Raw genomic sequence first — 15,237 nt, 5'->3', positions numbered from 1 at the left:
AATGAGCCGGGTTCGGTCTGTCTCCTCCTGCGATAAAGCACAGTGGACTCAGGAGTCGGTGACGTAATCAGCCCATTTATTGAATCAATAACTGCGGCTCAGACGTGCCCTCTCTTCCAGAAGCTGTTTAAAATATTGCTCTCCGGTACAGTCCGCTAATTTCAGGTGATAAGGAGCCCTCGGTCTCATATCGCCACCGGTGCTCTGCACCCTCTGTTGAGTTCCCTAATGCCAAATTATGCAGTCATCAAATTAAATGTGAGACTTTTAAAACCTGGTAATTCAGCAGCTTAATGGTGCGACTTCTTTCAGACTTCGACTAAAACAATTCACAGTAAAGTGTCTCACAGTTTCTAAAGTTCCCTCCACTTTTACTGTCATGAACTTTGTGTCGTGTTGAGGGAAATGAAAAGTGAATTACTCTTTATTCAACAGCATCTGTGCGGAAGAATTTTAGGGTCAGAAATGAGGGGGGGGGGGGGGGATTATTTTCAAAACAAAGTCAAAATGAGTTGACTGAAAAGTCGAGAATAAAGATTAAATGTCAAGTGTAAAGAAGTGAAGTAAAACTAAGTCAGAGGAAGATTTATCTTGTATTTCGTGATTAAAGCTGAAATGTCGAGTTAAGTTGAAATTTTGACACTAAAAGAGAAAGAGGAATTTTTTTTGTATTTTGTGAAAAAAAGTTTAAATGTCTCAGAAAGTTTGAAAGTTTAAATGTCTCAGAAAGTTTAAATGTCTTGAGAATACAGCAAAACTAAATCAGAGGAATGTTTCTTTGGGTTTAGGAATAAAGTAAATCTTAATCAGAAGTCGCAATGTTGAGAATAAACTAAAGAAGAGGAAGATTTTTGTATTTCATTGATGATAAAAACAAATTAATGATTGAGTTTTAAAATAATCTTTAATATATTAAATTGAGTTGTTGAATTTTCTTGTGTCAGATGAGAAGTTGAATGTTTGTGAGAGATCAGGTCACAAATGTGAGATTCAGATGAGGAATCTTCATCTGTCAAGTTCTAGAGAAGAGACATCAGAGCCGATTTAACCAAACGCCACGTTTCATTGGATGAAATAGTTTTTCTTTTATTTGGATTAATTTGCCAAGCAGCTTGACAAGGATAAAAAGGCAAGTTTCAACAATACAAGACGTCATGTGTCGATGAAAAGTTTCAGGCAAATTCAAGATGAAGTCGCTCCAGCGGCCGCGATACTGAATGACACCGCTGCAGTTCCACACAGAGACACCAGTCGCTTAAAGGGCCGATAGAGTTCAAAGACTTTTCCTCCAGTTCATTTTTTTATCTCTTAGCAAAGTAGAAATATAGCAAGTTTTCTCATTCTGGGTCACGAAGGTTTTTTGCAGCTCTGAGATCAGTTGGGTTCAAGGGGATGCTCTGATTGGACGACTGAGACGTCGAGATAGAGACGTCTGAACGAGTGGACTCGACAATTAACCAATGAGACGCCGCGTCTTCGTTTTTAAACTGGATTGGAGCAAACCCGCTAGTTCCACAGCTAATCAACAGAGATCTGAACGCTTGGATGATCTTGGCAATAAGGATCGAGCACAGTGTCAGAGTTTGGTCATGGGTATGTGAAGGTTGTTCCACGGGCCCATCCACAGTTCCTCCTCATCCGACTGCGTTCTGTCGCTCGGGCACTCCAGCGGCTCCCTCATAACGAGTCCGTCGTCGTCGTCTTCGCTACCGCCGTCTACTCTCGACTCTCTCTCGCCTTCTCTCAACTCGTCTCCCTCCGCTGTGCTCTGATGCTGCTGCTGCTGAGCGTCGCCCTGCGCCGCTTTGAGCAGGTTGGACTTAGACGCTACGCTTTCAGGGCCCGTGTTGCTGGTGCTGGTCGACCCCAGAGAAACGCTGGATTGTCGAGTGATGAACACGTTCAGCGTTTTATTGTTGTCAGTGTTAGACAAAGAGGAAGTGGCCGTTGCCGACGCGGCCACCCCCGAGCTTTGGAAGGTGCGCAGCGTGTTGCACCCGCTGTCTGCTGCTGTTCTGGGGTTGTTCAGAGGGACTCTCTCCTCCAACGTGGCGGCCATTTTGTCTAGTTTTTTAAAGTGCTTGGCTAGCCGTGAGCTGAAGATTGGGGAGGCGACTTTGAGGTTGTTGTTCGTGGTGGCGTGCGGGTGCATGGGAACTGTGGCGTTTCCTGAACGCCGGGTGCGGATGATGGAGCCGTTCTGGGCCATGTAGACGCTGCCGTTAACGTTAGCGTGGCTGTTGACGGTCGAGGATAAGCGGCTGCGTTGGGTTTCAGGCAGACTGTCCTCGCCAGTGGAGCTGGTCTCGTACTCTCGATCCGTCACCAACTTGATCCGATGTTTTCTACAGCCATGCTGGGAATACACACAAATAATATACATGAAACTGTGGAGTCTTTAAAGTTTTACGAGAACTTTTACCGCTATCGAAGCATTATCAGTGTTAAAATGTGTCTTGTTAAAAGTGAAGCAAAGGTTTTTTGATTGCCCCCTGGTGGCTGGCTGCAGATAACAACGGTATCTGTCATTTTAGGTGGTTCTTATTACACTCATGTGTGTTTACATGCACATTTTTCTGGTAAGTTTGGTTTTAATTAATTATTTGATGTATCCTTCACTCACACTGCAAAAACAAACACACGGCAAACAAAGTTACGTGTCACAGTGTTTAGTCAACTCAGAATATGTTTGGATCATGTGGTGCTGAATTTGAGCATCACAGAAAATAAGGGAATTCTTTAAGGAATATAATTTATATTAATTAGCTCGTGGGCTGTGATTCTTTATAAAATGGGTCAGAGGAAACACTGCGGTGTTTGGAAGAAGATAACGACTGTAGTGACAGTGACTGACCTGCTGTCACACAGTAAAACCTCAGATTTTCCATTTTACTTCAGTAGTATAGATATAAAGAATAATGCATCACGAAGAAAACAAGTTTCCCTCCTGCAGACAACAACAGGTATTGGAAGAACTGAGAGGGAGGATAACAGACAGATGAAAAAGGCTTGATCAAACCTTAAAGGTGCAACAAAGAGAGGTCAGTGAATAACAAGATAATCTCTGAGCAACAAGCAGCTGGAAGTGGAGTTTGCACAAAAGGAAAATGAGCCGAGTCGGCTCAGGAGACAGAAACCAGTCCGGTACTTCAACGTAACCAGAGCTGTGATAAAAGAAGACGAGGACTGACGGAGCCGAGCGAGGCTGATTGAAAACACAGAGAGAGACAGAGCGGTGCGAGGGCAGCGGAGGACATGCTGACGAATTCAACCCCAGCGGGCGTAAATCACAGCAAACAAGAAAAAGAGAGAAATATTACAGTGATAAATCTCACTCAGGTGAAGATTTCACTCCCAATTCCAGACGTTCTCACCAAGATCTTACTTATAGGTTCACAGAATGAGATCTGGGGGGAGGGCCGGGGGGGCAGACGAGGGCCTCATCCGCAATTCAATCAGCCGACTCATTTTCCAAACAGCCCTCTGCTTCATCCTGCTTTCCTTCCCCGGCATGACCGCTGCTCTCCTCCTCCTCTTCCTCCGCGTCCTCGATGATGGGTGACAAGTCGTCTGAGTTGTTGCTCACGCCCGATCTGATGTCTGACTGGTTGTGGCTGGAGGTTCGCCGGCTCGACGAGGACTTTTCCGATCGACTTTCTTCCCCTGACTCCTCGTCTTCCTCACTCTCCTCCTCTTCCTCTATTGTTTCATGTGAGGAAAGTGACCGTCTAGAGCTTTTGGGCCTAGAACTAGAAATTGTAGAACGTGAATATCTTGAACCTCTCTCCCCCTCTTTGCTCCTTTCTCTCCATCTGCTCATGCTTTTAGTCTTTAAATTGGCACTTTTACTTCTGCTCCCGTCTCTACTCGCAGAACGTTTACTGACACCACCCTTTGATCGCTTTCTTCGAGATTTTTCCTGCTCATCGTCATTCTCCAACCCCGACTCCTTTTCTGACTCTGACCTCCCCCCCTCCTCCTCTTGGCTTCCACTCATCTCTCTGTCTTCATCTGGAGTTCTCTCCTCCCTTTCTGCTCCCGAGTCGGACTCATTTTTTTCTGTCTCGGTGTCAGATTGGCTTCTCTCGTGCTCGGCTGTCACAGATGACGCGGGGCTACTTGCGTCGGAGAGACTAAACTCTGATGGTGACTCTTTGCTGCCACTTCCCGTCTCCGAATCGCTGTCGTGAAATCTTTTTCCTCTCCTCCACCGTCCCTCAGAGGAACTATCCTCCTCTCCTGACTCCCACCTCCTCCTCGCCTCTCGTGTGGCTCTCTCACACATTGATGCAGAAACACTCATATCTCCTATGGAGCCGTTCATCCTCCTGCGGTTCTCGTCTCCTCTGTCCCAGCTCAGTCCATCACTCCACTGTTCGCCTCCCACCCTGGCGGGTCCCTGGAGCCTTCTGGCGAGGGAGATAAGACTGAGGGCCTCGCTCAGCTTTTGTTTCACTGGTCGGGGTTTGCTGGCTTCGAGGGACGTCTGGAAAAAACTCTCGTCGAAGACCATGCTGCCGTCCATGCTGAAAGAGCGGCCAAAGGATGACAAGCCGGGGAGCTCTCCTCTGTGCTCTGGCCTGACGCCTTCTCTTCCTCCTCCAACATTTCTCAACCCATTGTTTATTACGCCATTTCTGTGGCCTCTCCCCCATGTTTCCATTTCTCCCTGGCCTCCTCTTTCTGTGAAATCATCTCTTTCCCTTTTCCCTGACTCCCCTCTCTCAAACCCCTTCCCTAATCCTTCTTCCCTCCTCTCTTCCAGCCTCTCTCTACCTCCTTCCCCTGCTTCCATCGGTCCAATCCTGGCCTTGTTCCACGGTGGGTGGACAGCAGGAGGCTGTCCAGATTTCTTACTCACGGTGGACAGCAGTGTGCTCACTCTCGTCGCAGCTTTCAACCTGGCGGCCACACCCGGGCCTTTTGACTTTGTGTTGAAGGTCGTGGCAGCGGCCTCCGGTGGCTGTTGTCTGTCGCCCTCACTCCTGGGGGCTCCTGAGGTCTTTCTGGATGGGGGGATATGGGGAGGATGGGGCTGGAGGTATCCAGGGTGAGGGGCTAATCTACCTCCTTGAAACTGTCTCCTCACCTGATGGTGTGAGTCCAGAACCAAATTAGAACATTTAGGACAAAGGGACAAATGAAAATTGTCAACTGCACAAACCATCATTTTTAAAGTTAATAAGTTCAATTTAAATTTTAGAATTTCACAGACTGCTAGTGCTATTTAATAATCTATGATAAATAGATTATACTACACAAACACTTTCACTACATCTGGGTGAACAGGAACTCTTTGGTTTAACAGTTTTCCCTCTTGATAGAATATTGTGCAAATCGAGTAGATATCCTCGTCTCCTCTCACATTGTGGATGCTGCCAGTGGCCCCATGTGTTAGTGACGGTTTGTGTCCTGGTGTTACCCGAGATTTTCTGTGTTTACCTCTGCGTCAGACTCCTGCGGGCTGTAGTAGTAGCTGCCATCATCGTCCACGACAACTTCTCCATATTCATCGTAGAGGCCGGAGGGTGAGATCAGCTTCCTGCGACTGCCGTACTGAGGCAGGTCGTACCTGGACGGAGGGAGGGTGAAAACACAGAGCTTCAAAGATAAGAAATAACCCATAAGGGGCTGTGCAGAGCAGATATCACAAGTTCTCAAGTTTACTGCTATTTATTAAAGGTTATTTTAAAGGTTACAGTTTGTGCGCATGATAACCTCAGTCAATCAAAAGTGACGACAAGACAAAACTTTGGTTTACAAACTAAATTTGCACTTGGCTGCTGTTTTTCCACCAGCCACTTAAAGCAAGAACACGCAGGGCAACACTGGGGTTCACGCTGATGATAAGCAGCGGCTAATGACTCCTTAGCGAAGCTGCCTTAATCACAAAGGAGGCACTCTGTTGCCAGGAGACATTTTGTTAGCCGAAAACACTGGAATCGATTTTCCTCCCCTTTGTCTCTCTTTGTTGCCTGTTTCCGGGAGCTCTGCCTGACTCGACCGGCCAAGAAAACTGTAATGTGCATCACTACTCGGGCTCGGCGCCCTGCAGCGAGTAGCTCGGGGAGCCAGTGGGTCAAAAAACATACATTTTAAATGCTATCCTGGAAACAATATGTCCCAGAGTGATTAAAGTAACAAATCTGCTGGAAGTCTTTTGGCTTCCCTCCATTCCAGAGTTGTGGAGAGAAGTTGTGTAATCGCTCTGCTTACAGTCGACCGGGACTTGAAGTTGCCCTCCCATTACATTAAGAAGCCAAGTAATAAACAAATGGACGCGGCACGTGGGTGACAGATGTGCTCGGGTGAGAAAAGGGGAGAAAGAGGGAGGAAAAAAGAGGGAATGAAAGAACACAAAGTGAACTGATGAAGGGTCAGAAGAGAAAGACCAGTCATAAAATGTGACATCGTATTAATCCTTATAGCATGACCTCCACAAGCTAATGTAATGAGTCTTAACCTCTCACTAAAACCTGCTGATGGGATTTCACAGGCATTAACCCCCCGACTAACACTGACACACACACACACACACAAAGAGTTAAATTGTTCAAAGGCTATATTAACACTTTGCTTTTCATTTTCTTTCCTCCCTTTCTTTCTCACTCATCCTCCTCTGCTCTCCATGTCACCACTAGGGGGGGGTAATGACATGATAATCAGTTGCCAGGAATCACAGCCAACAAACACACTGATGTTTTTGTGGGTCTGTGTGTGCGGAGACACAAAATGGTCCAAACTGGGACACTTGGTCTGTTTCTGGCGAGTCCAGGAGCGGGATCCTATTCTCACATGACCAAGAGTACTACTACTAAGAATATAAAACGCAAAATAAAACTGTGAAAGGAAATATGATTTATTAAATTCTGACATGGTCATTGATCCACAGTTCAGATGAATGATGAGAATTGCTCGACTTATTTTGACCAAACAACTTCGCGGGGCTGATGATGGACTGTAGAGAAAACATGAGGAATGAGTTTGTTTTTTCAGGATTAATGATCCAATATTTTTACTTTCCATCTATATAACATGTAAAAAGTTGTTTAAGTCTCAACCTGTGGGAACAGTTGTGGAACTTTAAGGACGTTATCTAAACTCGACCTGAGCTTCAACACCATCATTTTTACCATTAAATGATATATGACATACTGGTAGTGTGGAGAATGAAATGTGGGGGCGCTGTAGAACAAGAGTCATCATCAGACAGCTCTTCTTTTCAGCCTCTGTCTGAAAATCTTTTGCGTTAGCTCACGTCTCTTTAATAACGATAATAACGTTGTTAGGGGACGTGCCGGACTCGCCCCCAGGCGTGTGTGCAGCATGTATCGTCCGGTTTACTGACGAGATGTTTCAAGAGTTTCAGGAGCAGTTTTCTGTGATGAGAGGAGCTTCCTCTATCATGGGCTTTCTAACTTTGCAGATCTTTTATATTTTAACAACAAAACAACAACTTCAAAATACTAGAGGAAAGAAAAACTGAAATATACATCACATGTCTCCTTTAATAATCGAGCTTAGTTGCAGGAAAGCAGTTTTGTTGCCAGACTAGCTGCTTCCCCCTGTAGCTAGTTGGCTGCTTGCTGTAGCTTCATAATACTTCTCTGTCGGCTATTCCTTGAATATTTTCATCCATTTGTAGTAACAACTTCATGCACCTTGCTGACAATCAAGTTTGAAATAAAGCCTTATCTTTGTGTTCCTTCATCCTGTTAGTAAAACGTAGCTGATCCTGCCAGATTTCTCGTCTGCTCATCTTTTTATTATTTACAGGGGAGCCCTAACTCGATCTATCAGCCACGCAGCAGTCACACAGCTCATCACCCACGCCAATAACCATTTTGGAAAAGTGAGATTTAATCCCTTTTTGCTCTGTGGTGAGTACGAGTTGAGTATTTTACTCTTGACTGGGGGGCGATATGAAATTGGCTCGTTGTGATGTTTTGTTTTTTTTCACAAATCAAATTTCAGACCTGAGCAACAAGTGGCTCAAGTTAGTTTTCGATGGCTGCAAAAAATCCGATCAGAATCATTTTGATGTCAGATGAAAGAAAAGGTCCGAAGGTTTTTAACCTTCGCTTCTTTCACAACTTTGTCTCAGTGCTGAGAGGTGAGTTAGTGTCTGTGAGCACAGTCGACCTGCAGCTTTCAACTTATGACTGACTCAAATAAAATGATCAGATCTGAGTCACACAAGGTCACAGAACCGGACCGACACAGTCTGAGTGCACAGAGTCAGACATGAGTTTGTGAGTGTTGCTCTGAACCAACAGCATCTGGCCAATTGTCTGCTTCCATGGCTGACTGCCTGATTAGCTGCTATAGTATTATCACTGTGTGTGTGTGTGTGTGTGTGTGTGTGTGTGTGTGTGTGTGTGTGTGTGTGAACTATTACCATGTATTTATATGCGAGTGTGGGTGGGTGCATAAAATCAAGTTCCCAGGAGTCTGGAGCTAAAATTATAAGAAATTACACAATGTATAACAGGTGTATAACAAAAATACACACACAGACAAACAGTAATGCTGACAGGTGTTATCTGCAGCAGTGACAGGGGGTCGGGGTATCAAGGTTCTGCATCACGATGTGCATGTTCACATTGTGGATTCGGTCTCTGTTTCATTTCTCTGCTACAACACGTTCACAAGCGTCACAAGGCCGGTCACTGGTGTCAGTGTTTCCGGGCAGCCGACACACTGTGTGAGTGATGCCTTCAGCTCGATATCCAAGCAGCTGCCACGGGGCTGACGTGAGGCTCAGCTGCACAAAGAGTACACACTAAACTCCAGGGTGATGTCGGAGGAAATATGATACGATGTTAGATGAAACCCTGTCAGTCACTGCTGGAGGTCAAAGGTGACAGACGAAACATAAAGGGGAAGTCCTCGAACATTATGAGTCATTATTATCATCCTCTATAAGAGCCAACATGGCCGCAGTCAGAAATATGCCAGTATCATGAAAAGGCAAATATAAGTACAGTATATACAAAATCTGCTCTGCAATAAAATATATTATTCATTATAAACCTTTTATGTGCAAAACAAAAGAAACTCTTTTTTAAAAATGTGTATCATCTGATCAATACGCAATAGATCCAAACTGATTTAGATAAACTTCTGTAAAGATAAATAGCAAACATGCTTATGTACGCTTTAGGTACAGAAATATATGTTGTGCAGACAGAGACAGAGAGACATGTATATATAGGAACAGATGGAGACAGACAGACATGTATAGAGACAGACAGACATACTAACCCATGATCATAGTTGTAATAATCCTGTGTGTAGTAGTCCTGGCCGGGGTCGATGCCAGATTCCATTGATAACTCCTGTGAGATTGATGAAACCATCATCAGTGTTTAGAAATGAGACACTTTATTCACAAACATATTTAAAACCACATCCTGTTATTCAGCTCTGAACCAACATGTGAACAGATCTGACCTAAACCTCCACACGCAGATGTTCTGGTGTTTTCCCTTAATGTCTCCTGCTCTCTCCTGTCCGTCTGAGTGTGTGTCTGTGTGTGTGAGTGTGTGTTGTGGGCGTGATGCTCCTCTCTCTCCTGGCTCCCTGATTGCTGCACACTTGCCACCCCCCCCCCCTCTCATCAGCCCAGCACTACATCGACTCCGCTTCTTCCTCCACTCCAACGTCAAGGCCGCTCAGCAAAACGTATTCTGAGTGTTTTTTCATTTTGGTCAATCCGAACTACTTCTTCTGCTCCCAGAGCTCCAGGATCGCTGCGTGTCTGCCCGCTCGTCTCTCTGGCCTGCCACGCTCGCCCCATTACCTGCCACCTAAAGCAGCTCTGCTTCACCGCTCTCCTGCTCCCCCCCTCCATCCTCCTGCTCGTCAGCCATCAAGCCCTCCTACCCTCGCAGCCTCCGGTCCCCCACTCAACGCTGCTCTGCCCTGACAGCCATCAGCTCCCCTCTGCATTCACCTGCCAGAAATTCCACCTCCCCCATCCACCTCCGCCCCCCCGAGACTGAACAATACACCCTCGTCTTGTTCATTTGAGTCCGTCTGTGGGTGCAGCTGCTGATTGTGACAAAAAAGAAGCGTGAAGAGGAGAAAGATGGAGAGAGAGGGAGAGACGGAGGGAGGGAGAGAGAGTACCTCAGGTCTGAGCAGAGAAGGTCGCAGAAGTTGTTGTGTCTGCTAGAAGGGAAAAGAAAAGCAGCGGATGACAAGACAGGAGGAGGAGGAGAAGGTTTATGAAACAGAAAATCAATAAACTGATTCACAAATGTCTATATTTGTGTTATTTGGTGTTGAATGATCGCTGTCGGTCTGTTGGATAATCGTGTAATATTAGTTGTGATATCTTCGTGTCCAATAAAGATCAATACTTCTGCCACAAAGGTTTTGTTTTCATTGTTGTCTGTTTTCAGTAGGTTTATGCAATATGGTGAGGAAGTGGCCAATCAGCCATGCGCTGTCTAACTGCTCGTTGTTATCAGCATCTCTAAAAGTCCATTTTTATTGTTAACATTTCTTTATAAACATCTTTGTTTCTTGGCATTTTAATACGTCCATCAATGCACCACAGAGGTCATTACATTTCTTCAGACCTCGGAGGCAGGGAGTCAATTATGTAGAATAAATAAATTGTGAACAAAAGGCACTGATTGCATGCTGCCCCATCCTGAAGGCATCAAGCAGAAGAGAACAAAAAGACAAACAGAAAACAAAGGAGGGAGCAACTGATGATCAGACAACGAGAAGGAAATGTCAAAAAGTCGAGCAGAGAGAGACACGTACCTCCTGTTGTCCATATCCACGCCTGAAAGAATGAGACAGGAACAACATAAACAACACCACCGAGAAAACTTTGTCGTAAACATTTCAAACTTTAGTTTCCTCACTGCTGGAGAAATAAGATGTCGCCTTTTAATCAAAATCCAAGTAGAAGTGGACACTTTTCATTTTTTGTGGAATTCAACCCCGTTACCAAGAACAAAGCAAGACGATGAGTCGGCTGAGCTCCGTCTATTGCTGAGAGATATATGGTGTTGATTATACACGCAACTGAAACTGACAAGTTTTTACTTCTGTGAAATTCACCCTGTCGACTCAAATCAAACTTTTATTTCTTCTTTTTTTGTGAAGTCTCCAACCAAATTAACCAGCGTCCATGAACCGGTGCATAACAAGTCCATGAACAGGGAGACGCGACCTGTTTCTACTCTTTTACTTTTGCTAAAATACTTTATCTGAAGACTCTGTAGTTTCACATTTGCCCAAGATCCTATTTTGCCACATATCAGATGATGACAGAATGAGCAAATAAGCTTGATGTTGGCTACGGTTCTGTACGAAGGAAGAAAAACAGCTGAGAAAGGCCTCGTCCATGCATCTTCACTATATTTGCAGCAGGTTCTATTTTCCCGTGAAACCAAAGTAATGAGCTGGAAAAATGAAGATGCATCGCAGAACAAATGGTGACTTTTGGAGGACGTTTTAGATTTTCCTCTGTTATTAGACTGTGCGCGCACACACACACACACACACACACACACACACACACACACACACACACACACACAAACACACATACATGCACACACACAGCTTAATCACAAGAGCTTTTCATTAAATCAATTCATATGTAAATACATGCTGTGGTTGTGCGTCCCAACACACAGACACACACGTGGTTGTCACAGGTTTGAATGATTGAATGACACGAGATTATCTGGTTAAATAAGGTTGATGGGTGGAATCACTGGAGGACGTGTGAGTGGATGAATAGATGATGGATGAATGGAGGGATGAGTAAATGAAGACACGGAGGAAATGTTTGGCTTGTGGGCGATTTACAGGTTAGAATGAAAATGTGTGTGTATGATCTCAGGATGATATTGTGTAGAGAGTGTGTGTGTTTGTGTCAGTGTGGGAAGATAAGTCTACCTCTGTGTCCCTGTTGATCTGACTGACACATAATTAGGTCCTCTCCAGACAAAAACTCACAGACAGCTATCTGATCTTTGTCTCACACACACATGCACACCTGACATGATTGACTCCCCCGCTCTTTGTGTACTCTCCACCTTGTCTCACGGAGTGCAGGAGGAACAGGAGGAGAAAAATACCCGCTCTTAAAAACACACTCTACTGCGACACTCAGTAACTCACTATCTCTCTCTCTCTCATAGAGCCACTGTAGCTCCCTCGCCCTCTCCACACTCTCTCCTCACCTCATTTATCTCTCACTTTTTCTCCAGCTCAAATCAAACGCGTCTTATTTCAGCCCCCTCTCTCTCCACCTCTCTTTTCTCTTTATTTACAAAAAATTAGATATAAAATTTGCAACAAAATGATCTTCTAAGATTTGTTAGCTCACACAGAGCACGTTAAGAATAGAATCACCCTTTACCACAGCAAATTGTAATTCTCTTTCCTCTCTACTGCTTGAATGACGCACATCAGCTCCTGATGTCTTTGCTGTGACGAGGATCAAACCTGGGGCTTTACAATTACATGTGAGCTGCCCGCTGCTCTCGAAACCTCATCCCATGCATCTCTGTTCCTCAACTCAGCTTCACCGAGATGCAATCTGCTTTGTTGGGTGTTGAAAACATTACATATTCCTCCAGATGTCTGAGATGAAATGTCTGTTTTCCAGCTAACGCACAATAAGAGCTGAGGAAGAGAGAGCAGAGAAGGTGTCTGTGGGACAATGGAGAGTGTGTGTGTGTGTGTGTGTACCCACACTCAGCACACCCAGGCTGAAGGATAATCTTAGTATAAAACATTTCTGAGCCACTCAGCTGAAACAGCAGCTCAACCTGCAACAACCGGAACAATGTCGCTGTGTCTTCCTGAACGTGTTCTCACTCCGGAGAGTCTGTTTACATTGTGAGTGAATGGATTGAGTGTTTTGTAAAAATCCGTTTAAGATGTTTACAGCTTGATCGTGGTTTAACGTATGTTAGAAGAAGAGGCTGCTTAAAAAACTGCAAAGGCTGTTTATCTTGTATCTGCAGCTCATTCTCTCCTCTGACGCAACAGACTCCAAACATGCATCAAGGTGTGTGTGTGTGTGTGTGTGTGTGTGTGTGTGTGTGTGTGTGTGTGTGTGTGTGTGTGTGTGTGTTATAATGTCATCACTTGGTAACCAGAGATATAACTATCAGGGCTGGTTTTATTGGTTGTGTATCATGATTTGATCTAATTGTACCGACGTGATCATCAGCAACACAGTCTTGCGGGACAGACGAGATTCTGTCACTTCATAATGAAAACATACGTCTAGAATCCTTTTCTCCAGATCGTGTTGACTGACGGCAGCGGAATCTACTCGTGTGTGATTCTTACGTCTTCTAAGTCAGAGCTTCACAGGCAGGTTCACATACTTCAAGCAGTTTCAGACATTCTGTGTAACTCACCCAATACAATGTATGACCTTATGTGTGACTTTATTCCAACAATGTCGCTCTGATGATCATGAAATTGAAATCAAATATTTTATATCAAAGGGAAAGAGTCAAAGCTCAATGCCAACTATTTATTTATTCTTTTTACAAAAAAACCTTCTGAACTACTTCTATTAAAACTTGGGGGAAGTGGTAGAATACAGGCCAGAGAAGTGTCCATGAGCTTTTGGAGCAGATTTGATTGAGGTGGCCGATCCAGGAGTAGTTTTTTGGTTCTAAAGGAATAATGCAGAGGTCTCAGCTGATATCCGTCAGTGTGAGTAATTCGGTGGAGCTTGATTTAAATGAAGGTGGACTATGAAGCTCAAGGACTTGAAATGAAACTGCCGACATGGAAACAAAGAGCTCACTTGACCTGGAGATAATAAACCTTTAAACAAGACGGTGTAACTGCAGCATATTTGATGTTAGGAAGACATTTGGCTTAGAGTGAAGCATCCAATATAAATATATGAGCAAATCAATTCCTTTTGACCTGATGTGGTTGTGTGACCTTCATAAAAGATATATATAGTGTATATATATATATATATACTATATATATATATATATACATGAGGTGAGTGAAGCATTGGATTTCCTCATTAATATGCTACAGCTGTAGGAGACCATGTACACTGCTTCCTCTGAATATTTTCCTGGCACCGTTACATTAAGAGCGAGCCACACGAGGTTATTGTCAGTCAGGGGATGAGCCACTTTGCTGCTTCTGCTTAATCTGAGGTTATGTTTTAAGACAGTTGGGTTTTCTACAATACCAGTGCTGATGTGAACATGACAGAGGATATGGGACTAGGTCAGTTTAGCAGTAATGAGGATGGGTTACGTATGAGTAGATTTACTCATCCAGAACAGAGGCAGAAAACAATAAATCCTTTGCACTTGGTTATCACCACATATTTTAAATTTTTTAATATTAATCATTTTCCAGTAAGTTCCTGCACAATGACAAAAGAGCCTTTTAGAAAAGGTTCATAAAAATTTAGCAAATCTCGTGAATAAAAATATCACTCTACTTAAATGCCCCACACATATTTCCACTGTGACTTTGAATCCACCTACAGCATCGACATTACTGTCATCTTAAAAAAAAAAACATCCACATGACATCAACAGACAATGCAGGACCACTATGAATGCAAAGTTAATGTGAGTCCGAGGGGAAAAGAAAGGTTTGACGAGACACTATTGAAAAAGAGAGAAGATGGAAGACAGACTGAGAACATCAGAAAAACAATCCTTGTGAAAACCTTTCAGGGCTCGGAGGCATTTTGGAGAACTAGAGACAAATGAGTATTTATAAAATATGATTTAAAACTAACAACTAAATTGCATTTTCAGCTTGGAGCAAGTTATTTTCCAACATTGAAAGACACTTATGTCTTAAAGTATTGATCTTAAAAGAGATGTGGCGCTTTTTTGAGTTTCCTTTTCCTCTAGTGTGTTGAAAAGTGGAGCTGCAGAAATGGACAGTTTGAGGAAAGTGATGTGTTTTCTGAACATCTGAGCATGTAAATAAGTCAACAGTTTGAACCTGATTATATTCGATCATAAAATGTCTCCTTTAAAAGATAAGTTCTGTGCTTTGCTTCAACCAAAGAATTTGTTTCTATTAATTATGGAATATATGGAATATGTCATTGGAAAGAAAAGAGAGTCTGATCTTAAGATGAATTAATTGTCACAGCTCAAAAAAAAACTACATGACAGTGAACATTAATGAAGTGAGGTGGAAAGTAAAAAACAAACATAACACAGACGATGATGCTGTTTGTCGTCCTGTAGC

General features: G+C 43.8%; 1 protein-coding gene across 1 annotated transcript in view; it reads right to left on the bottom strand.

The window, feature by feature from the left end:
• Positions 1–1,060: 1,060 nt before the first annotated feature.
• The window catches only part of LOC109626731 (protocadherin-15-like), a 203,125-nt gene continuing 188,948 nt past the window's right edge, over positions 1,061–15,237 (bottom strand). The window contains exons 37-39 of the mRNA XM_069517683.1: positions 14,828–14,833; positions 5,443–5,572; positions 1,061–2,356 (exon numbers count right to left, since the gene is read on the bottom strand). Of these exons, the coding sequence (XP_069373784.1) occupies positions 1,577–2,356; positions 5,443–5,572; positions 14,828–14,833 (916 nt within the window). The 3' untranslated portion in view covers positions 1,061–1,576. The remainder of the gene's footprint in view (positions 2,357–5,442; positions 5,573–14,827; positions 14,834–15,237) is intronic.

This window comes from Paralichthys olivaceus, chromosome 21, assembly GCF_024713975.1.
Source record: "Paralichthys olivaceus isolate ysfri-2021 chromosome 21, ASM2471397v2, whole genome shotgun sequence".
In the NCBI taxonomy this organism is placed as follows: Eukaryota; Metazoa; Chordata; class Actinopteri; order Pleuronectiformes; family Paralichthyidae; genus Paralichthys; species Paralichthys olivaceus.
Note: the sequence above shows the minus strand (reverse complement) of the source record. Positions and strands in the feature narration are given on the sequence as shown.